The sequence below is a fragment of the Perna viridis genome, chromosome 2 (genome assembly GCF_037379345.1).
Source record: "Perna viridis isolate PV_CMFRI_1.1 ecotype Kerala chromosome 2, ASM3737934v1, whole genome shotgun sequence".
NCBI lineage: Eukaryota > Metazoa > Mollusca > Bivalvia > Mytilida > Mytilidae > Perna > Perna viridis.
In genome coordinates, this window is record NC_142446.1 from 6,451,644 (window position 1) to 6,476,249 (window position 24,606).

The 24,606-nt window shown below is 34.2% G+C and overlaps 1 protein-coding gene across 3 annotated transcripts in view; it reads right to left on the minus strand.

Annotated features, from left to right (window-relative positions):
- The window catches only part of LOC148623469 (neuroglobin-like), a 45,619-nt gene that overhangs the window by 16,053 nt on the left and 4,960 nt on the right, over positions 1-24,606 (minus strand). For all 3 annotated transcript variants that reach the window (XM_088565267.1, XM_088565266.1, XM_088565268.1), the window contains exon 3: positions 662-887. In XM_088565267.1, coding sequence (XP_088421393.1) covers positions 662-887 — 226 coding nt within the window. The remainder of the gene's footprint in view (positions 1-661; positions 888-24,606) is intronic.

A 24,606-nucleotide genomic window follows, 5' to 3' on the forward strand; every position in this document is an offset into this window, starting at 1 on the left:
CATGAATTGACCACACTCATTAATCGATAATTGACCAATGAGAGCTATACAGGCACGGGTAGCTCGTGCTCTCGTTCCGCTCGGAGTCATTTTCGTCAGAGGCGGAGTTATCCCCGTGCAATACAATGTACTAATGCTAATGAGGTTGGATACATATCCTTTTGTGGTAAGTTGGTGAGCGTGCTCAATATACACTTCCGCGAGGTAGGGCTTGGGTAGAACAAAAGAGGGTAGAAAAAAAGAATTTTCCACGCGGAAGTGTTTATAGAGCATGCTCTACGCATGCATTGACTAGCCCACCGTTAGCACAAAAGGGTCTATTCCATGGCAGTTTTCAATTGAGTTATAGATGGGAACACGTGACCTTTCATGCAATATCATACATTAATTCTAGTTATACTTGGTCTTCTTTTCATATTTATATGGGGAAAAGAGCAAAGGAAAAGTCTCAATTAATGTTACAATTAAGTATTTTTTTAAAATAAAACTTGGAACACACCTTACTACTTCTTAAATCATCTAAACTTGAAATCTCTGTTTACTTCATAAACAATGGAATGGAGATCCATAAACATTCCTAAGATCCAAAGGCAGAACTTTGTATAAAAAAATGTACAGTTAACGCATATCTTTAAAAAAAAAAAAAAAAAAAAAAACTTACGTCAAAATATTGAACTTGAATGTTGAATACAATGTGTTTCTGACCAAGCTCTTTCATCAATCTATCTAGTTTATCAGTGTTTTCTAGTCTTGCAATGCATTTTTCTAATGTCCCCATAACACGCAAACCATGTTCCCGTAATTTGATATTAGTTCGTAGTTCATCGGATGTTAATCCACGAAAAGGCACAAATATATCCTGAACATCAGGGAACCTTTCAAATAACCTGCAAAAGTCAAACATAAATATATATCTCTTTCAAACAACCTGCAAAAGTCAAACATATATATCTCTTTCAAACAACCTGCAAAAGTCAAACATATATATCTGTTTCAAACACACGACAAAAGTCAAACAAATATATCTGTTTCAAACAACATGCAAAAGTCAAACATATATATCTGTTTCAAACACACGGCAAAAGTCAAACATATATATCAAACAACTCGCAAAGAGTTTGTCTTTTACACCATAAAAAATTTATTAGTCAGAACCCGTCTGATTAGCTTTTAATCTGTGATCTGTTTATACATTCGTTATGTCATATCATTTACGTCTACTGCATGATTTGTAGACCACATTTTACACTTTAATTACTCATGAAACGATATCCTTCGCATCCCTATATTTTCTAGAGTATCCATTAATCCAAAAGTTATAATTCAAAGCCAAAACCTATTTTAACCAGGGTTTTTTTTTATACAAAGAATCATAGAAATATATGCTAGACACAGCATGCGTATATCATACCGGTCTCCATGAGAGTTACATAAAAGAAAAAGCCAAAATTATCCCAATTAAAAGAACAGACGTACAATGTCTAACTCTCTTGGTATTTCATTGTATACCATCAAGCGGTTTAGGAAGAGATACACAAGGGAACTTCTACCATCCATCCAAGTTAACGGCAAAGTTCATGCTATTGGACACCATAAATTCATTTTAAAAAAAATAAAAACAGTGAAACAATTATAGCACCTTATTACATTTCATTATGTTTCATTATAAAATACTTTGCAGGGCGCAGCTTGTTACGACCACACAGATCGAGCTCTGAAAACTTGGGTACGTATGGGCACACCATTCCAGCTTGGTATAACTCTGAATTGAGATTGCAATTAAACTTTGATACTGGAGAATTTGACCAGAATCAAAGTGGTCCCTTTTTGATCTCTTATTCATAAATGGTTCCAGTCACAATCCCAGAAATAGACCCAGTCTTCCTTTGAAGGTATTGCACTTTGGGGTACAATCTCAAAGACATCCATTCTTTTATAGTCAAGTAATTGCCCAGGACACCGGACGTAATGAAAATGCTCGTTTCTGTTCCCTTCGAGGTCTTTATTTCTAAACGGTACATGTCACAACCACGTTAATCCCAGCTTTAAGTAATACGATTTTAAATAACATAGATTTTTGTCTTAAGTTTGAAAGCATACACCAGGTATCTACGTAAATTACGCACATCTATAGCGTTTTTCCTAAGTTATAATATCAGCTTAAATAAGGAAGGACGAAGGATAAACATAACGGCTTCCCAAGCTAAATAACAGTTACATTTTAGTACAAAGTCAAACTCATCTTCGACAATGTTCAATATCCTATCTGATCTATCTAAACCATGGTACCGCCATACTTCAACAAATAAATGTATGATGACAACCTCAATCGAGTTAAATAAAATGCTTGTTTTGTTAGGGAGTTTTTAATGAAAATACTGATAAATACAGATAATACATTGTTCAACTATTCAGCTGATCGCCCAGAGCTTGTTCAGCCAGAGTATATATTCGCTCTTTCATAAACATCAGTAAGCTGTTACTAAAAATCTTGGTTGTACCAAAAAATCCAGAGCAATAGTCGCTTAATTTGGTATTGAGTTGGTATCAGGTGACTTGAGTTTCCATGGAAGAGCGTCTTTAAGGTCAAAGGGTAAAAAGCGAAACCATACCGACTGCATCGGGAAAAAAATATTACCCTCTGAGCCATATGATAGATATAGTTTCTCCTTCAGATGGGATTACAGGATTTCTTCACTCGAGATAGTTAAATTTTAGATTTTCATCCACGAGCTTTAGCTAAAACGTAGTTATAAGGCATCAAGAGGATGATATGTTTAAGACTTAAAGAAGAACTGCCGCCAAAGAAACACTACAAACTGTTTCAAAAGTACTGTGTTAAAAAGTGAAATGTCTCATTGGATGATTTTTACGAGCACTTAAGAAATTTGTCCTCGCATGAAGTTACAACGAGGAGCTAGATTCAACTAGAGAGTTAAACCAAGCAACATATGATGAACTTGAAAGTGTTATAACACATGATACTATTACAATCTTGTCATTTCCCATCCTGGAGTTTGACAGGTAACATATCAAAAACTGTTGTATTTAGTTACGGGTGATAATGGTATTATAATGAAAACATTGTAGAGATAGTGGATGAATTGTTTATGTGTACCGTTGAATTATAGTGATATTATTTTTTGAAAACGCAGATATCTAGCTGACCAAGGTAGTAAAGGTGTGTTTAGTCTAAAGTTTCTTCATTCTATTTTAATGTTGTTACTCAATCGAATTTATTTGATACTTTTGTGTTATTGTAGTGAAATATGGGGTCTCCATAAAACTCCCAGATAGCATGATTTTTGTTCATAATACGTAACCCTGTGCCTCTACATAGATTTAACAAGTTAGGTTCAAAATCGTTAAAATACAACTGTTGGTCTGGGTTTCTTCTCACAGGTGATGGATGATCTCCCTCCCTGACATCCCAAAGTATGGTTTGAAACTTTCAAAACATTGGACCACATAAAGTATCCTTTTCAACAAAAAGAAAAGGAACAGATAGGTTTTTCTTTTTGGATTTGGAGTAGTATACCATTCCAGTGATCTGGATTTGTAGTATACAATTCCAGTGGACTGGATTTAGAATAGTATACAATTCCGGTGGACCGGATTTGGAGTAGTATACAATTCCAGTGGACTGGATTTGTAGTATATAATTCCAGTGGACTGGATTTAGAATAGTATACAATTCCGGTGGACCGGATTTGGAGTAGTATACAATTCCAGTGGACTGGATTTGTAGTATACAATTCCAGTGGATTGTATTTAGAGTAGTATACAATTCCGGTGGACTGGATTTGGAGTAGTATACAATTCCAGTGGACTGGATTTAGAATAGTATACAATTCCGGTGAACCGGATTTGGAGTAGTATACAATTCCAGTGGACTGGATTTGTAGTATACAATTCCAGTGGACTGGATTTGTAGTATACAATTCCAGTGGACTGTATTTAGAGTAGTATACAATTTCAGTGGACTGGATTTGGAGTAGTATACAATTATAGTGGATTGCATTTGTAGTATACAATTCCGGTGGACTAGATTTGGAGTAGTATACAATTCCAGTTGACTGGATTTGTAGTATACAATTTCAGTGGACTGGATTTGGAGTAGTATACAATTATAGTGGATTGCATTTGTAGTATACAATTCCGGTGGACTAGATTTGGAGTAGTATACAATTCCAGTTGACTGGATTTGTAGTATACAATTTCAGTGGACTGGATTTGGAGTAGTTTACAATTCCAGTTGATTGGATTTGTAGTGTACGATTCAAGTGGACTGGATTTATATTAGTATACGATTTCAGTGGACTTGATTTGGAGTATCATACAATCCCAGTAGACTGGATTTGTAGTATACAATTTCAGTGGACTGGATTTGGAGTAGTATACAATTCCGGTGGACTGGATTTGGAGTAGTATACAATTTCAGTGGACTGGATTTGGAGTAGTTTACAATTCCAGTTGATTGGATTTGTAGTGTACGATTCAAGTGGACTGGATTTATATTAGTATACGATTTCAGTGGACTTGATTTGGAGTATCATACAATCCCAGTAGACTGGATTTGTAGTATACAATTTCAGTGGACTGGATTTGGAGTAGTATACAATTCCGGTGGACTGGATTTGGAGTAGTATACAATTTCAGTGGACTGGATTTGGAGTAGTATACAATTTTAGTGGACTGGATTTGGAGTAGTATACAATTTTAGTGGATTGCATTTGTAGTATACAATTCCGGTGGACTAGATTTGGAGCGGTATACAATTTCAGTGGACTGGATTTGGAGTAGTATAAAATTCCGGTGGACTAGAATTGGAGTAGTACATACAATCAATTCTAGTGGACTAATTTTGGAGTAGTATACAATTCCAGTGGATTGGACTCCAGTGGACTGGATTTATATTAGTATACGATTTCAGTGGACTTGATTTGGAGTATCATACAATCTCAGTGGACTGGATTTGTAGTATACAATTTCAGTGGACTGGATTTGGAGTAGTATACAATTCCAGTTGACTGGATTTGTAGTATACGATTCCAGTGGACTGGATTTGGAGTCACGTCAAGAATTAATAGGTAAGATTCGATGTAGTGCAATACTCAAAAGGACTTTTTACGTAGAGTATGCAATTAGGGTTTGAAAATCTGTATTTGTGAAAACAACGAGATTATCTATATGTATGACAGTTTCCATATTGGACAGCGTAGATTCAATACTAACTATGGAAGCCTTTATATCATCTATAGATTTCATTTTCAATGCACGGGGGGATATGCGCGGTGCAGGAAGAAAGGGTACATTCCCATTCCGGCTTGAGAGTGATGGAAAGGAAGGGGTAAATTATGCTAGCGCGATACAACACTAAATGGATTTGAGTCTTGTGAAAAGTTGAACTCCACAACAGTACCAGTACGAAACGAGCTTGTTATTGTTTTTGTTAGCAACTTGTAAACAAATATGGAGAACGAATCAAATACACCTTTCTCAGATTTGCTTTGAGCACGTTTTCTCTTGGGTAACGGTTTAATCCTTCGATTTTTATTTTCCAGTCAAAACTGACACTAAAAAGTGGACAGCTTCCTCGGAAATGAAAATTTGTTACAAAATATTACACCATGTCCATACAATCCAGGTTTTTCCAAAAGTGAAGCAAACATTGCTTGTTCGTACATGATAAAATGATTACAGATAATAAGTATTTGTTTAATGAATGGTGATTGGCTTACTCTTTGAAACACAATATGGAAGGTGCACAATGGCAACATTTAATAAAGAATTTGTAAAAGTTTCATTTCATTCCATTCAGCAGTTTTAGAGGAGCTGCTGATTAGAAGATGACCTCTTTATCGACCAACGAAAAAGTCTATATTTTTCACATGAAACCCCAGTGCACAATGGCATTATGTGAGAAAGCATTTGTGAAAGTTTCATTCAGCGGTTTTAGAGGAGTTGCGGTTTAGAAGATGCCCTCCACCTTGGTTGATAAACGACAAAGTAAAAATATATCAAATGACCTAGCCAATCAACTAAAATGATCACTACATGCCAAAGAAAACTCTATTGATAAAACCAGTGAGCCAATAACAACAAAACTTAACTTAGTATTGTCTACTAGCAATGTATCTGATGAAACTGTTTAATTGTAAATTGTAATTGTCATTTTTAAACTTATGAAATAATAGGCTTTTACTCACAATTTTTACTAATTATTCATCCCTTGTTATGTTATAAATGTGCATCTCCTGTTTTTCATCATATGCATTTTAGGTTGAATATATTCTTATGTAGCACAAAATAGAGGCTACATGTACATTCTATAATAGGTCAGATTATTGAGTCTCTTTCTCTTGTGCCAAAGGAAATGTTACACAAATCAATCTTCTTCCTTATTTCCCTGGGCAAGAATTAATTTAAAATTACTTTTATAATAAAACGATATTTCAGAGTGTATATGAACTTTGGTTCTTTAATGATGATAGTAATAATTGATCGTTGTCCCAAGCATTGGCTAATAAAGCGATTGCCTTATGTATATAAAGCCAATGGTTTTTTTTTGTAACCCATTTCATGTGTAGTAAACATTTCATTGCTGAATGACTATTTTTGAACAATTGCTCACACTTTGAATCTTGTTTTAGAGTAAAAAGATGTACTTTCAAAAAGCATTATATATCATCTTTTTTTTTTCAACATCCCAAAAGGTACTTATGTTTCGGGTGACCTCTAGGCAGGCATTTTTTGAAGCCATTAAAGTAGCCTGATCACCTTACTTTAAGAACAGCTAAAGAAAACCAGAAAAAAGTCATACCTTAGGAGATCGTTTTACAGGAAATTCAGCTAAAATTTATGAAAAAGTCATTCTTCCGGTTCATACAAATTTGTGCATGAGTAGTGGTTTTTTGGCAATTTTTGTTGTTGTAGTTCAAGTGTCAAGATTATTAATAGAAAGTTAGTTTATTCTAAAAAAAATATTGAAAACCTAGGGATTCAAAATGACCAAAAACATACATGTGAACCTACCGGCGGTAATTCAATTCTACCGGAATTAGAACCTTCCTACCGTTCTACCGTTGAAACAGAAAATCTACAGCTTTCCGAACATGATACATGACGCCATTTTTTTTATTTACTGGAAGAAAAAACCTGAGAGGATCGAATAATAACATTTCCGGTTGATCTCAGGAAGACAGGTGAATTGTTAATTACCGTTAATTAGGGTCATAAACAATAATTTAGGGCTTTAGTGGTTATCGACAAGACGTAATTTAAAAGATAAGTGTTGATTATATAACAACAGGAGATGATTGACAATTATCCAAAGTTTTAGTGGCACTCGCTTAATTGATTAAACGATTTATTGCAGACGATTGGGACTGGTGAGAGTGGTGTAAATATTGATGCGGGACATATGGTCTTTTGATGGTTATGGAAACGTTGACCATGCATTCACTGAAAACGACTCGAAGTATGGCTTGTTTTTTTTATCCAAGTCAATGGAGGAATTACGTGAATTTTTCTATTTGCAGCACTCTCACGATCATCAACCGTCAAAATGTCAAAACGTAATATTTCATTTTCAGCACCTCCTGCCAAGAAAGCAAAGTACTGTTCCAAATTCAATGCTGTGTGGAAGTCAGTTAAAGTGGTACCAAGCCAGTAATGGTTATTTGAAATGAAATCATTTTGATGCATATTTATGCAATAGTAGCAATTGCACGTAGTGTCAATTTTTAAATGAAAATTATTTAATTAATTATAGTAGATATATCCAAGGAGCTATATATAAATACTTGATATACTGAATTGTCAATAATGAATAAAATCATTAAAATGTCCACGTGTTACTCCATCAAAAAGGTCCGTTTCCAACTATTCAAATAGAGTATTAATTCAGCATTTTTTCTCATGGAAACAGACTTAAAACAAAGTTTTCCATAAGTTTCACACATATTTGACTTGTTACGCCGCGAAAAAACGCCGATAAAAAATCTCCAGTTTTCAAACCAAATCTCCAGTTTTGAAGGAATGACTTTATCACATGTATGCAAAAACGTTATATTTTCATTTCCTTTTTACAGGATATTGGCCTTTATATAGATGGCGACTGCCTTCTTTCGAATATGATGGGGAAAAATGGGGATGTACTGAATATATATAACGTATATTCCACACAAAGTATCATGATTTATCTGAGGAGTGCTTCTGAACTATTTTGTATGGATTTCTCTGAGGTAGGCACTTAGGACACTAGCTCATATTTATTCCACAACTGAAATTGTATTTCGTGAACTATCTTAAGTTGCGAATATCCTCAAATCATCCAGTAGTTATAGATATATCATTTGGTAACTTAAATGGGACCTACAACACAAACATTCAGTCAGATTGAAAAAAAAACAAAAATAGAAATGATAACGGCGAACAAGCTTTTTTGGAAAGCTTATACTTGTGCAAGTATATATTTCACTAAGTTTGCTGCGGCAAAATAAGTTCAAAATATTCATTAACACAGGGAATAATGAGTGAAACCCTTATTTTGCCGTGCAAGTTGAAATTTTAAATTTCACCCATTGACTTGTCAAAAACATTTTTTTTTAAATTTTGACGTCCAAGTTTAATAACTACCGTGCTAATTTTTAACCGAGTGTTATGAAGTATAGTTAACATATACGACTTTTTAAAGGTTGGTCAGCATATTTTATAAGCACTAATTTTATTATCACATTCTAAACTGTAGTAAAATCGATGTCGTGTAATATTTTAGTCGTTTGAACCTATATGTATGTATGGACTTTTCAGTAGATTTAGCTAATATATAAACCAGGGAAGTATTTTTTTTAAATTCATCCCTGAAAGCAAATCAATAATTATATGCAACCCAATTAAGTTGTGGAGAATAAAAAGATTCTGACTGGTCGATCCATCCGTTTGTCATCACAATATTATCGTCTGTATATGGTCCCAATTTCTTTTAAACTTAAGACAAGTGTTGGTTACCAATAAGCTTGAATTGAGGTAATAACAAAATTGATGAACTCATAATTTTATACATTTTAATGGGATAACTAATTAAGGTGAGAGATCTAATCACGAGTTAAATCTTCAAGCGTTCTTGGCAGGAGTAATTCTCTTTTGGTTATTGGCGATAACCAATTGTTTATCCTGTTATTTTTTTAAATATTTTCTCCAAAATATTAATTTAAATGTGATCGGCGGATTTATATTCGTGTTGTTATGTTCTGGCGAGGGAAAGACCGAGAATGAAATTACCTAGTTTATTCGAACATTCGATACATCACTGCTATTCATATACATTGAAACAAGTCCTACCTTTTAGGAAGTTAGCTTTTTCTCGCTTTGTTCATTTCAATTTTTTTTTGGTGAACTGTGTGAACACGATGCTACGTTTCGTATTGCAATTATTTAATTGCTTCAACAAGTGAGCTATTCCCAATTGTTCAATATATAAAAGATTATTCATAATTCAATACATAAACATGACTGAAAATATTCCGGACACCAACTCCCCTAATAGAGCCTTAAATTTCACGGTTGCTACCACTTCTGTCAAACAAAATAAGAGGTTGTAAGCTCAGTCGGTTACGTTGCCTTGGTTAAGCATCATGGGTATCACGTGATGTCAAAGCAAACCCCAAAACGACTGCGACGGAACTAAAAAAAAACGGATACGCAACAAATGCAATAGTGTATAGGTTCCACTATATAGATAGGTCACTGCAGATAACTTTATGACGATTTGTTGAAATAAAGCTATATAGAGACACTTAAACAAGCAAATCCAACAATTTTTCCTGCAGTAAGTATATATTTTTCAAAACCTTATATTATGGAGATCCATGAAAAGAAGATAGATACTATTTTTCTATTTTGTCATGAAAATCTGTAGTCATGGTAACATAAAAATATATATCAGTTTTCATAACAAATTTTGAGTACTTTTCCAAAATTAATTATTAAAAAACAGGTTTTCTAAAATATCAGGCACTTTAAAGAGTAATCAAGGGAACCAAGGTTATAGACTCCGAGAAAAAGTAAGCGGTTATGGTATTATTGTAAAAAAAAATAAAAAGTGTACCTTTTTCTGCTCATTTATTCATGATTTTAATTCTTAAAGTTCGTGCAAAATTTTGCATTTTTGAAAAACAGGCAGTTGGTGCAGGGAAGAGAACCCAATCCGACGAGAACCTGAATCTTTCCAGATAGCTTAAACCATGCATTTTACACCTCTTTACCTTCACAAGTATTGCATCTATTTATGTGCGAATGCTCTACTGCCCACAATCAATATTTCCACCAAATTCTACCTTTTATATTTAAATTTTACAAAATTAAACCGGGTCAGTTTTGTGTACGAAACAGTACATATAATCCTATCTGTATAGTGCAACATGTACAAGCAAAATCCAAAATAGTAAATTCTTTCAGAGATCACCAAAAGGTCTTCAACAAATGAAATAAAACCTTTCAATAAGCCTTGAAAGGCCCCGAGATGTCAATTCTTTAAAATCAAGCTGACAGTGACTAACATCTCGTGACTTCGTGTAATTTTACAAGGCCTTAACTACACACCTTACATGTAAAATGAACTGGAACAAGCAAACACACCTTAAATTCACTCAATATTATATATATACTTCTAATTCTCTCCATGGAATACCTCAACATACTATACAAAGTGAGATATTCACTCAACTTTAAAAGAAAAGTTACTGAAAGCTAGCTCAGAACATATTAAAGAATGACAATACCATAAAAACTTCCAGCATTAGAAATAGCCACTACAATTCCAGTGGACTCGATATTTAGTAGTAATAACGTCAAGTATTAAAAATGCAAGATTACTAAAAAAATTACTTAATTTCTACGTATGGATGCAAATTTGGGGTCGAATATCTCTATTTGCGAAAACAAGCTTAAAAATAGTCAATAATTTTTAAGAATAAATCCATCGGAGTTTGTTTGTGTAGTACGATGGGTTGTTCATATTGTGTGTTTATGATTATTATGTCCATAATTTATGTGCTGTATGATATTTATTAATTATTTATTTATTATTTATTTTCTATTCTTCAGATGATCATGTACCAGTATTTAGTATTTCTGTACTTTGATTTACCTTTTGAAATACCGGTATGTTTTGATTTTAAAGTACACGTGTTTTACTTATTTAATGTATGCAAATTAGAGAGACCCTAGGTCAATCATGACACTGACATTATGTAGATGGGTTTGTAAGAGAAATGTGTTGTGTTGGATAGTGAGCTCTTTTTAGTCGGTAGCCATATTTGCAGAAAGTTAAGTTGACTTGAAGCTGTCAGAGGTCAATTATTATTATGTTAACATTTATTTACTAACATTCTATACCTTTAATTTTGGAAGATGGAGACTTCTAGTGTGAATGTGTAAAATTATAGTTATCTTGATAAGCTAATTAAAATCATATAAAGCTATTTCCATATTTAAATAAAAGTTAAAACTAATATTAATAACTTGAAGTAGACGAACGTGTAATTTTATAAACTTATATAAAGTGTAAAGTTAGATATCTGACAGTTTTACTTATTCATATTACATTTGTTATATTGATACATTTGATCCAAATAATTTTTGGTTATGGGAAAACATGATTTATGATAGATTGTTATTTTATTGTGCAGGTATCCATGCATTTGTTAGAATAAATCAGAAGTTAACTGTAGATACTGGAGGAGTCCGTTGCACCTCATGTGAAATATGGTATTTAGTTTTAATATTGATATTATAATATTATGAATTGATTTTTACTATATTTTTTTTTATCAATAACTTGTTTCAAACCCTTTTACTCTGCTCAAGTTATTGTATTTTGTGAAGAGGTGTAAACGCATTGTTTTTCACACAGATGTGCAACTCAGCCATGTTACTCAGGCATATATTTTATACCATAATTTTATGAGTGTAAATAGGATAACGGCGAAGTACGTATACATTATGTTTTTAAATGCTTGGTGCATTGAACTGTCGTTTAAAGATGATAGAGTTATCTTTCTTTGCACTTGAGTTAAGTTGTTACTTTTGTTGTATAGGTAATTTCATCTGGAACATTACATCTTGAATAAATAGTAAACGATTACGTATTCTATTCATTCAACGCCCTGTCAGACCTAGCCAGGCGTTTTATCTGAAAGAACATTTACAGACTATACGTAAGAAAACTAGGTGAGCAATACCATTCTAAATGAAGAAAGATTATTTTTAGATCAAAGTTTGGTAATGGTGAAAAAAAGTAATAAATATTTTTAGAAGTTTGTGGTATCGGTACCCCTGGTTTTAAAAGCTTTTCTGAGAGAAATCTCTTACGTTCATTAAAATCTGTCACTTTTGTTACAAATACCATTTACGGGCATTAATACAGGTGATCCTGAAACAACCGCAACATGTTCAACTCTGATAACTTAGGGCAACTGTTAGTTTCTGACACTTCAGCATAGGGACTTGCAGTTCATTATGTTTGGACACAATATTGCACACAATTTGAAATTTGAAAAGTCCTGCTTTAAGGGTGCTCACCCAGCCTTTGATCCCTATAACTCGAATACCGTAAGAGATATCTGAAATCCGATTGAAACTCTTACAACAAAATTTCAAAAGGAACACATTTAGAAAGAAGTCATAAAAATCAGAATAACAATATATCATTTCTATCAATTCCAATTATAACATCTCTTCCATCCTCTAGTCTCTTATTTTCGAAGGGGATTGGACCGAGGTCTTCAAAAATAATTGGTCTCTCCGCCATGTTCCTGCAAACGATGTGTTAAAATTTCAAACAGATATAACTTTTACACAAGTTTCTTTTTTTTTTTATCGTAAACCAACGAGAGTTAACGGATGCCAACACCGCTGTCGACGACGACAGTGTGATACCATTATTACCTTTTCGCCTATGGTCGTATAAAAATGTGACACTTGACACTCTTGTAATGTGTAACCTAGCGGGTTTGCGTGAATTTTTTTACAATTCAAAACTGAAGTACACGAACTTACAAATTTGATTTAAAATATTTTGTTTCAGCACCAGGCATACAAAATTTGACACATCTTATTGTATCTGCCAGCTTAGTTGGTATGAAATGTTGATGACATCATTATAAGGGACTAAAATGTCTACATGTTTTATATATATATATATATATATAAACATCTAACCGGTTAACCGGGGGAAAAACAATTTATTTTTAGGTCTTGGTCTAAGGCTGGTACAGCACTGCATGCTATACATCAATACGCCGTACTACATTTTGACTTTTCTTAATTGTTTTCTACAGTTAATTCATTTCTTATTTTTGATAAAAACATCCCCTTTGTTATTATCATTCTGATTCCTTATCATTTGCTTATGTGTGCCTATGATAAAGGTACAATCACCCATAACGTACGTGATTCAGCTTCTGAATCTATGTTTTGATCTTGAACTTCATTAGTTTTATGCTGAAGAAGGATATCGGTTATCCGAAATATTCAATGTAAATTTTACCATCTTTTTGTGATGTTAAACATATTTAGACGTTTATTTTAATGTATTGTTCTGTTTCGCATCGTTTTTAACGATCCAATACCCCGTAAGAGTGATTGTTGACTTTTCTTTAGACGATTAATAATATATATCTATAATAAAAACGTAATTTTTGATACTACAAAACAATTTTTGGATATCAAAGAATATTTCTTATATAAAAAATAATTTCGGATATTAAAGCATATTTTGAGATATCAAAAATATATTGGATAATTATTAAAACGCAACACCCATATTAACTGTCTATGATTAATCCATTGTTTCTAGTTGTTTACAAAATAGCTGACAGCGCATATTTTTAACACAAGCATATCTCGTGACCCGGATATATTTTGATCACACGTTCAGCATATCTCGTGGCCCAAATATAATTTGAGCACAAGTACGCTTATCATTAAACGTGCCCGGATATACTTTGAGCACACGCTCAGAATAACCCGTGGCCCGTATATATTTTGAACACACGGTCAGCATATCTCTCGACCCAGATATATTTTGAGCACACGTTCGGCATATGTCGTGGCCCGGACACATTTTGAGCACACGTTTAGCACATTTCGTAGCCTGGATGGCAAAAAGCTAATTCAGAAAACATATTGCTTGACAATATTACCTTACGTCTTAAAAACGCCAACATTATATATTGTTACACAGTTGTAAGGTGTATAACTTTCCACCGACAAATACTGCATAAAGTAAACAAGATGGAACTCCCTATTGTTTCATCTCTTGAGATACGGGAAAAAGTGTGAAGATGACTAGTTAGCAACTACTGCACTAAATTAAAGGTTTCATGATGCATTTTTTTAATAATAAAAAAATTTAAGTCCTATCCGCAACACAAAATCAAAGGCTTCTTTACTATAAAAAATGCGACTTCTAATTTAATTGACATTTCAATCATTTAATTGTTACACTGTTGTCAACAAGTCGGACTAACGTATGGGCGGAAGAACAAACGAATAGCAGGCTCAGCTTCATTTGTAAAGTAGTAGAAAGTGTAATAGTTAAGAGACTTCGTCATGGTAATACAAGTTTCTTTAAATCTAGTGTTTATGGAGACGTTAATGGTTCCAGTAGATAGGAACGTTCTTTCTTCATTTGTTTGTGAATCTGTACCGAGTGACTAATTATTGTTTGTGAATCTGTACAGAGTGACTAATTATTGTTTGTATAACTGTACCAATGACTAATTATGTCATAATATGTTGAACTGCATGCTACGTTTTTTTTACCTTATTGACGCTTTGGTATTTTCTGCCGATTTTTACTGTAAGTCAAATTAATTTTTATTCGCTCATGCTCAAACATCCACAATGCTAATTGGATATGTTCTATTAATTCCCTTTATATTAAATTTGAAACAACTTAATTGCTGTCAGCATGACATGAGAAGTTTTCCATTCAGTGAAATTATCGTCATAAATTCAGCCATTTGCTATGACTGGTCTGGAAGAAGTTCATAAATTATTCATTCATTCAATAGACAAAAAAGTGTCCATCGATAAGGCACCGAGCATTTTTATATGGGGGGGGCGGGGCTGGCTATTTTGGAAAAAAAAAATAATTTCACTGCGTAGAAAAATAAAAAAAAATTTCTGTGGCAAGAAAAAAATAAATGAAGTTACACAATGGTATAAAAATAAATAATGTTGTATTCTGTTTTTCATAAACAAAATAGTGCAGGTAGGAAAACAAGAAAAAGATAGGAATCTCATATACATATAGTGAATGTAATCAAAGAGTAATCAAGGGAACCAAGGTTATAGCTGTAATCAAAGAGTAATCAAGGGAACCAAGGTTATAGCGGTAATCAAAGAGTAATCATGGGAACCAAGGTTATAGCTGTAATCAAAGAGTAATTAAGGGAACCAAGGTTATAGCGGTAATCAAAAGAATGTAATCCAGGGACAAAGACTCGGCACGGAAAACAGACATACACAACAAAGAACATACAGTAACTAAAATCATAAACTGTCATTCAACATGTTAAATTATGTATGAAGAAGTATGTAACAAATGTCTTTAATATTAACATCTTACGGTTTATAACCGCTAAATTCATGATGTTATAATGAACAACTAAATGGATATCAATATTCAGAGACTTTTGTTTTATATTAATCCAGTATGTTAAACTAACTAGAAGGATGTACAAAAATACACGAACTACCACTAAACAACCAATTTAGATTTTACCTTCTACAGAGAAAAGATAAGAATACCAGGCTGTCCGATTTATTCCCATTGTGGATATTGTGTAGACTTCTTGACTAATGTTTGCTACCTATACTTAAAACTAAGGAACTTAATGTACGAGACAGTTCGAAACTTTTAAATGACAACAAATTTCCTATGTACTTATGACATGACAAACATGTATACAAGCATGTTCAGTAATGAACTAATTAAGGTGGCTGAAAACGTTTACTTTGAAATGAAAAAAAGTAGTCTATGCTGTACTTTTGAGCAATGAGAACTTACTTCTAATATTATAATTAGTTCTTAATATGACGTGCAATGGGGACAGTCTGTAGCCCGACATATGCACCATACAAGCGTAAGAACTTATTAACTTTGTGGTTGAAAAGTTCCCAAACAAGCACAACATAATTAGTTTCGAGATGATGGCTTTATTGTCCCTAATGGGTCTTTTGATCAACTTCAAATGTTATTTAACATTGTTAATAAGAACCTGAACTACTCAAATTAACTAATACGTTATCTAAGTCCTCGGTAAATTCTCACAGAAAGTGCAATTAAATGCAAATGGGATAGGATGAAACCTTACGACACTTAAGACTTAATGGTAGTCCATTGTGCCTTAATGCATAATATTAAAAGTTTCAAATCATTAAAAAGTCACTCGACTGCAAAATATACAGCCTGTTCTAGCCACTAGCAGAGCGTGTACTCTCAGACTTAAAGTAAATCAAAAAAATAATAAAAAGTTCTCAACATTTGTTACAAGAACAATCCAACATTACACACAATCTCGTATTTGTTCGATTTTACTGAACTATAATTTTTCATCCACCGATTAAACTTTTCTACCTAAAGACCCCTCAATGATTGCGAGCTGGAACGTGCAGACATTATACAAAACCTGAAAAGCTGCACAGGCTGCAATAAAAATGGAGCGCTACAACCTTGATATTTCAGGACGAAGTTAGATGGACATCATCTGGAGCGGTCATACTACCTTCAGGGCAAACTTTACTGTACTCTAGACCACCAAACGAGAATGGTAACCATCAACATGGAGTAGGAATCCTGCGCATCAAGAAGGCCAAATCATTACTCATTGAATGGAATCCTGTGAGTGAAAGAATTATCGTGGCAACAAGATTAATGTCAAAGATACAAAAAAGTAACAGTCATTCAACGCTACGCTCCTACCAACGCAGCAGAGGAAGAAGACGAAGAGTTTTTTACAACCAGCTTTCAGCTACACTAGATTGAAAAACACCATAGGGGTGACATGAATGCCAAAGTTTTAAAAGATAACACAAAGAGAGAACACATCATGGGGAAGGAAGGAATTGGTAACATCAACGAAAATGGAGAACAATTTACAGATTTTTGCTCCCACAAAACGATCTGGTCATAGGAGATACGACATTTCCATTCCCTCACAAGGATTTACACAAAACAACCTGGATATCTCCAGAAATGAAAACCACAAAACAAATAGACCATATTACAGTTGCCAGGAGATGGAGAAAGAGCAAGGCAGACGTTAGAGCTTATCGAGGTGCTGATATAGCATCCGAACATCAACTTGTGGTAGCTAAATTTAAGATCAAGATAGCCAGGGCAGTTAGACAAGATCAAATTAGAAGCAGAAAGTTTAACATAAGAGGCCCAGTAAACAAACGATAGAAGAGAGTAAAATCCACATATAACACCACATGCCAAGAAGAAGTTGGATTCTTAAAGAAAGAATACACACCATGGTTATCTGACAATACAATCGAGACAGCTGAGAAGTGAGGTATGTTGAGATACAACTTGACCAAGTCGAGAAAAGATTGCAGAAGAATGGTTGACGAGGGAACACATAAGCATTTGGAAAGAAGTAAAGAAAAAGACCAGACAGGATAAAAGAACCTGCATCAACGAGCTCGCTTTAAAAGCAAAGAATGCAACGGGCAGAAATGACATCAAAACTGCGTACAACATCGTACGCCAACTTGACAGCTAGAAAGACCAACACATCCAAACCAGTGAAAGACAAAGATGGCCAACCTAGATCGACCAGTCTTAAATGGAGAATATATACCAGATGCTCCTGATCTACATCTTGGAGAAGACCTTGATGTTGATACTGGCCCAATCACGAAGGATGAAATCATAAAAGCCCTACGGAGAATCAGGACTGGAAAAGCTCCAGGACCGGACCAAATTTCCACCTGAGGTCTTGAAGATCAACCCAGAAAACACTCACAGCATCTTGGTTTATTGATTAATTGTTGAGCAGCAATATTTCAGCTATATCCAGGCGATGAATATGAAATAAATGATAAAATGAACATGAAATGGAGATGAAATGAAAAATTGGATGGGACACAAGGATAATTGGGTAGAGAAATTTTGATTGCCACTGAAAATTGGGAGAGGTAGGTAGGGTCGGGTAATTCCGTCTTCTGTGGCTAAGCCAAATGGTTCCCACTCTGGAAGAATATCACAGAAAGGTAATTTAACGTGAGAGGAACGTAGCATCTTTCTCAACATGTTGTTTCTCAACACCACCAGGGTTTGCTGTCAGGTTTTCCGTATTTTGACCTGGCAAATGTAAAAATGTAAAATGCTAGGGTTACCCCATTCGACCACCTGGGCCACACAACCAAGATGCTCTGTGGACAGAGCGCCCTAGCTCCCGCCAGGGTTCTGGGCACTACTTAGTCGCCTTTTCCGACATGCTTAGCGCTGCTGCGGCCCTATTCTTTTGACATATGCATCTGCACGGGTCCCTACAGCATCTTGCATGAGCTGTTTGAAAACATCTGGGAAACTGATGAATCCCTAAGGAGTGGAGTTGAGATTACGTCATTACGCTTCCAAAAAAGGGCGACCTGAGCAACTGCCAAAAACTGGAGAGGAATTCAGCTAAATATGGGGTGGTTGGGAGGATTTTATTAACAATTCCTCACCAGACATTTACTGACCTAATTTTAGCTATTTGATATATAGACATGTTCTAAATCCATAGCCACATCAGTTTCAGAGAAGAAACATATTTTTGGTCACCAAAAATTGAAAGATTTGTATGTTATAGTGCCTAAATACAAGAAACTGACATGAGCAAAATTATATTTAGTCTGAACAAAAATACAATATCCGATTGAACTGGATTTTTACTTTCATATGCCCTCCCTTGATATTCATATAATATTTTCCATTCATTGTTTATCGTAATGTTGACTGGCAAAAAAGAAAAACATCTGCCACATTCCTGAAAGAAAAATTATAATTCATTTGCTATTGAACAAAAAAATGAAATAAGTTTTAGAAAAAGCAGAAAAAAAATATTCATTGAAAATCCCAAATTTAATGGGATTCTAAATTCAGGACTTTTTCCGACTGCTGGACAGTTGCAATACTTATGCCAGTTTTCAAAAAAAAAAAGAAATATAAACGATCCAAACAATTACAGAGGAATAAGTCTAGTTAGTAACTTTGTGAAGTTATTTATCTCAATTTTGAATCAGCGTTTGTTGGATTGGTCAAATACTTTTGATGTTATCACGGAAGCACAGTTCGGTTGCCTATGCTATTTTCGCTTTGTCATCTATTATTTTCAAATCATTATCAGCCAAATAAACGTTTTTTTATACGGTTGTTTCGTAGATTGTTGATTGATTGTTGGGGTTTAACGTCCGAGCAGCAATATTTCAGCTATATTCAGACGAAGAACATGAAATGGATGATAAAATGAACATGAAATGATGATGAAATGAACAAAAAGGATGGGACACAAGGATAATAGTGTTGAAAAATTTTGATTGCCACTAGAAAAAGGGAGGGATGGGCAAGGCCGGGCAATTTAGCCTCCTGTGGCGGAGCGCAAAGGTTCCTACTCCTATCAAATACCACAGTAGGGTTCTTTAACGTGCGAGGAACGTGGCATCTTTCCCAACACGGTGCACCACTATGGTTTGCGGTCAGGTTTTCCATATTATAGCCTGACAACCCCAGCATGTAACATGCCAGGGGTACCCCATTCCACCACCTGGGGCACACATCCCAGTTGCTCTGTGGGCAGAGCGCCTAGCCCCCGGCCAGGTTTCTGAACACCATTTAGTCGCCTTTTACGACAAGCTTAGCGCTACTGCAGGCCTATTCTTTTGACACCCGAACCTGCACGGGACTCGTAGATTGTACAAAAGCGTTTGATACTGTGCAAAGGACAATGTTATGGCAGAAACTCACCAGTATGGGTATCCGTGGTAAATTATTGCAAGTTATAAAATATATTTATTCAAATGTTACCAAATGTGTACAAGTAAATGGGTTTAATTCTGATATTTTCACAAATGAACTAGGTTTAATGCAAGGAGAAGTTTTATCTCCTATTCATTTTTTCTCTCTTTGTTAAGGTTACAGACCACCAATTCAACCAATGAGCATTCGGAACGTACGCAAAAATTACCCCTGTTCCTCATAGTGCTGTGAAAAAAGTTCTCATCTTATTTTAAAATTTAAACAGTTTCTGAAAGGAAAAACATTTCTGTACATTTTATAGGTGCATTTTGCTTCTTGTGATGTGAAGCCTAATCTCCATAATGATTTTTAAATATACCCCTATCTTGTGAAAACACTGGGATTTCCCATGCTATTTATAGACCCTTCACTTCCGGTGACCAGTACTGCACTGCAAGTCTGCTAACCCCACATGCCATTCTGAGGATTGTGAGCTGACATATGTAGAATCATGCTGATATATAGTCCTCTGCAGGTTAAAGTTGAGGTAAAGTCCAGAGAAGCCATTGAATATTGTGAAATTAGCATAGAAGCCTATGGAAAGTGGAATTAGTGGTTTTTAGCCTTAATGACTGTGAGATGCATTTTATAAATAGCGCTTCACTGCCAACTAAGGTTCAAGAATTGAATTTATTTTTATTAATGTATGTAGATGACACGGTCAATTTTTCAGAATCGATTGAAGGGTTACAGTTATGTTAGATACTTTATCAGACTGTACAACTAGATTGGCGTCAAGTGTTAATACCACCAAAACTAAAATTGTTGTCTTTAGAAATGGTGGAAGAGTAAACGCTGTTGAAAAATGGTTTTATAATGATCAGGAGATAAAAGTTGTTGATAGTTTTATATATCTCGGTGTACTTCTTAATGACAATGGAAAATACAATGTTCTACAAAATAAATTGTCTGAACAAGGTAGAAAAGCTGTTTTTGCACTACGAAGAAATGTAAGAGTAATCAAGGGAACCAAGGTTATAGCGGTAATCAAAAGAATGTAATCCAGGGACGAAGACCAGACATGGAAAACAGACATACACAACAAAGAACATGAAGTAACTAAAATCACACATACAAATAAAATATGTGTACTTAAACAATGCTACTCTGATATCCCTTTTTGACACTTGGATAAACAGTATTTTAGGTTATGGGTGTGAAGTATGGGGTGCACATAAAGCCCCAGATATAGAAAGGGTACATTTAGAATATTGTAAAACAATACTTCATGTCATATCTTCCACTAACAATATCATGGTGTATTATGTATGAGGTAGAATACCTTTGATTTATTATAGAAAATGTAGAATGTTTAAATATTGGTTCAAGTTACTTACTACTTCAAAGAAATGTTATGACATGTTATATGGCGAACTGCACCGTTTGTCCTAGAAATAAAACAATTGGTTGTATTTGATTAAAAATGAACTATTTCATATATGTTTAGGTGATGAATGGTGTAACCAGTCTCTTTTTACAAATGGTAACTTTTGTGACATGTATTTTGGTAGTATTAAATAGAGACTATTTGATAATTACAAACAAGACCTTGATAGCCTATTGAGAAACTCTGTAAAATGTTTTAATTATCAATATATGGTTGATAATTTTTGTTAATAATTTTATTTGACAAAATATATTCCTAAGATTTATAAAACTTGTATTACAAAAATACGATTTAGTAGCCATAATCTCGCTCGCTATAGAGAGTGGTAGATTTAATGGTTTATCCAGGGATGACATAATTTGTACATTTTGTAATGTATATGATATAGAACATGAGATGCATTTTATTCTCAAATGCCAGTTTATCAAGAATTTAGAAAAAATATTTTATTAAGCCTTATTATTGGAAAAGGCCATCTATGTTTAAATAAATCCAGTTATCGAGTTCTAATAATGTAAAAGAATTATGTAACCTGGGGAAATTTATATTCAGAGCAATGAAACTGAGAAGACTTGATGTGATTCATACATTATAATTGTTACACAACCTTCTGCTGTATGTAACATTGTATTTTTGCCTATAGTTATGTGACTTTGGTAAATAAACTAAATATATGATAAAAAAAATCATAAAACAAGCGCGTTGGTCCAAATTGTAATTAAGATAATTATTTTGACAATTCATATTTCCACGGGTGCTTTTGTATAAATATTATTATCATATACTTATAGAAAATAAGAATCATTTCTAACTGTACAATAAAGCAAGTTTTAGGGCCAGAAATTTGATATTTTTCAAGATTGTCTAAGCGGGCTGATATCAAAATGTTATTACATGCTTCGGAATGATATTATATGGCTTTCCGTAATGATATTACACCCCTTTCCGTAAAGGCTCGGCAATTATCGTATTTGTTTACAATATGGCGTCTAGCGACGAAGCAGACGAACAGCTGGGTATGATGGAAATAGACATTGACGATACCATGAAATATATAAAGTCTATGAAGAATATTAATACAAAACGTAAAACTGTGAGTGATATGAAAGTGCTATCGCGTTGGCTGGAAGAACATTCAGAACAACGACAAATTGAAGAAATTCCAGTTCCCGAACAGGATAAAATATTGGCCCGGTTCTTCATGAATGTTTCAAAAAGTGATGGTACACCATATGAACCCGGAACTATAAGAACATTTCAAAGTATCTCTCAGAAAAGGCCAACATTAACATAATCAGGGTTCCAGCCTGCGGCTTTTGGGCTAATAATACATGTGATATCAAAAATGTCATGTGATAATCTGATATTATGTTGATTTTTCTGTGTTAGTTACTATTAGGGCTCAATAGTATTGTAAATAAGTTCATGTTGAAATGACAGCCGAACACTGTTATGTCACACACTGACATGTTGAAATAACAACCGAACAATCTTATGTCACTCACCACCAATTACAGTTAAACTGTTGTGTCACTCACCACCAATGACAGCCGAACAATGTTATTTAACTCAACACCAATTACATCCGAACAATGTTATGTAACTCACCACCAATGACAGCCGAACACTGTTATGTTACTCCCCACCAATGACAGCCGAACAATGTTTTATCAATTATCAACACCAATTACATCATAACAATGTTATGAAACTCACCACCAATGAAAGCCGAACAAAGTTATGTTACTCCCCCACCCCAATGACAGTCGAACAATGATTTATCAATCATCAACACCAATAATAGCCGAACAATGTTATGTAACTCACCACCAATGAAAGCCGAACAATATTATGTAACTCACCACCAATGAAAGCCGAACTATGTTATGTAACTTAACACCAATTACATCATAACAATGTTATGTTACTCTCCACCAATGAAAGCCGAACAATGTTATGTTACTCCCCCGAAATGAAAGCCGAACAATGTTATGTTACTCCCCCGAAATGACAGCCAAACAATGTTTTATCAATCATCAACACCAATGACAGCCGAACAATGTTATGTATCTCAACACCAATGACTGCCGAACAATGTTATGTATCTCAACACCAATGACAGCCGAGCAATGTTATGTATTTCAACACCAATGACAGCCGAACAATTTTATGTATCTCAACACCAATGACAACCGAACAATGTTATATCACTCACCACTAGGCGGAGGCACGCAAGCAAAAAAAATGGAAACTCCATTCCCAGACCTTCCTAAGCTAATGTTTGCCGTTCATCGAGATTATAACGATGCAGAATGTTGTTGATTTGATACGTTATTAATTTTTTTTGTTATCTTCTGACATAAAATCGAGCCCACCTAAATATGGTAAAGCTTATCTCCCACGCAATGATGTGCCATTACATCTGCGTACAAAATAACTTAAAGGCTTACTCTAAAATATGAGTTTGTCATAACATCTGCGTATAAATTTAGGCTTAATCAAAACAAAGATGTGTCATAACATCTCCCTACGGAATAAGGCTTACTACCAAACAAAAGTTTGTTTATATATTCATACGAAAGGGTGCTCCAAATACAACTAAAAATCAATTATCATGTGTTGAACGTGTTAATTGCGACTTTGGAAACTTAAATCCATAGCAACAATATAACCAAACGATTAAAATGTATTTCGGAACCTACCGGTTATATTTCTGCCAGGGAAATGATGTCCAAGAACCTACCGGTTATATTTCTGCCAGGGAAATGATGTCCAAGAACCTACCGGTTATACAGGGAAATGATGTCCATATCCCAAAAACCACTTCATTACAAAAGAGTCGCAGAGAGTTTTTTTAGATGTAAAAGATAAAAAACAGCAAAATTTTAATAAACTATTGTAACGTCATTTAATATTAATCATTTTCCTAATATAAATGATACATATTTGAATGTTTCGAAAAAGCTGTTACTAAAACACCTTTGTTTTATTCGTTAACACACTAATTTATACATGATTTTAATGTCGATCGCGTTATCTGGTTTTCTGTACTATTGTTAAGCTCTCAAACTGTATAAAATAGATAAAAAGAAAAGTTACAAATGGTGTTGGAATGGATACATCGCTTATTAAATTGTCAATA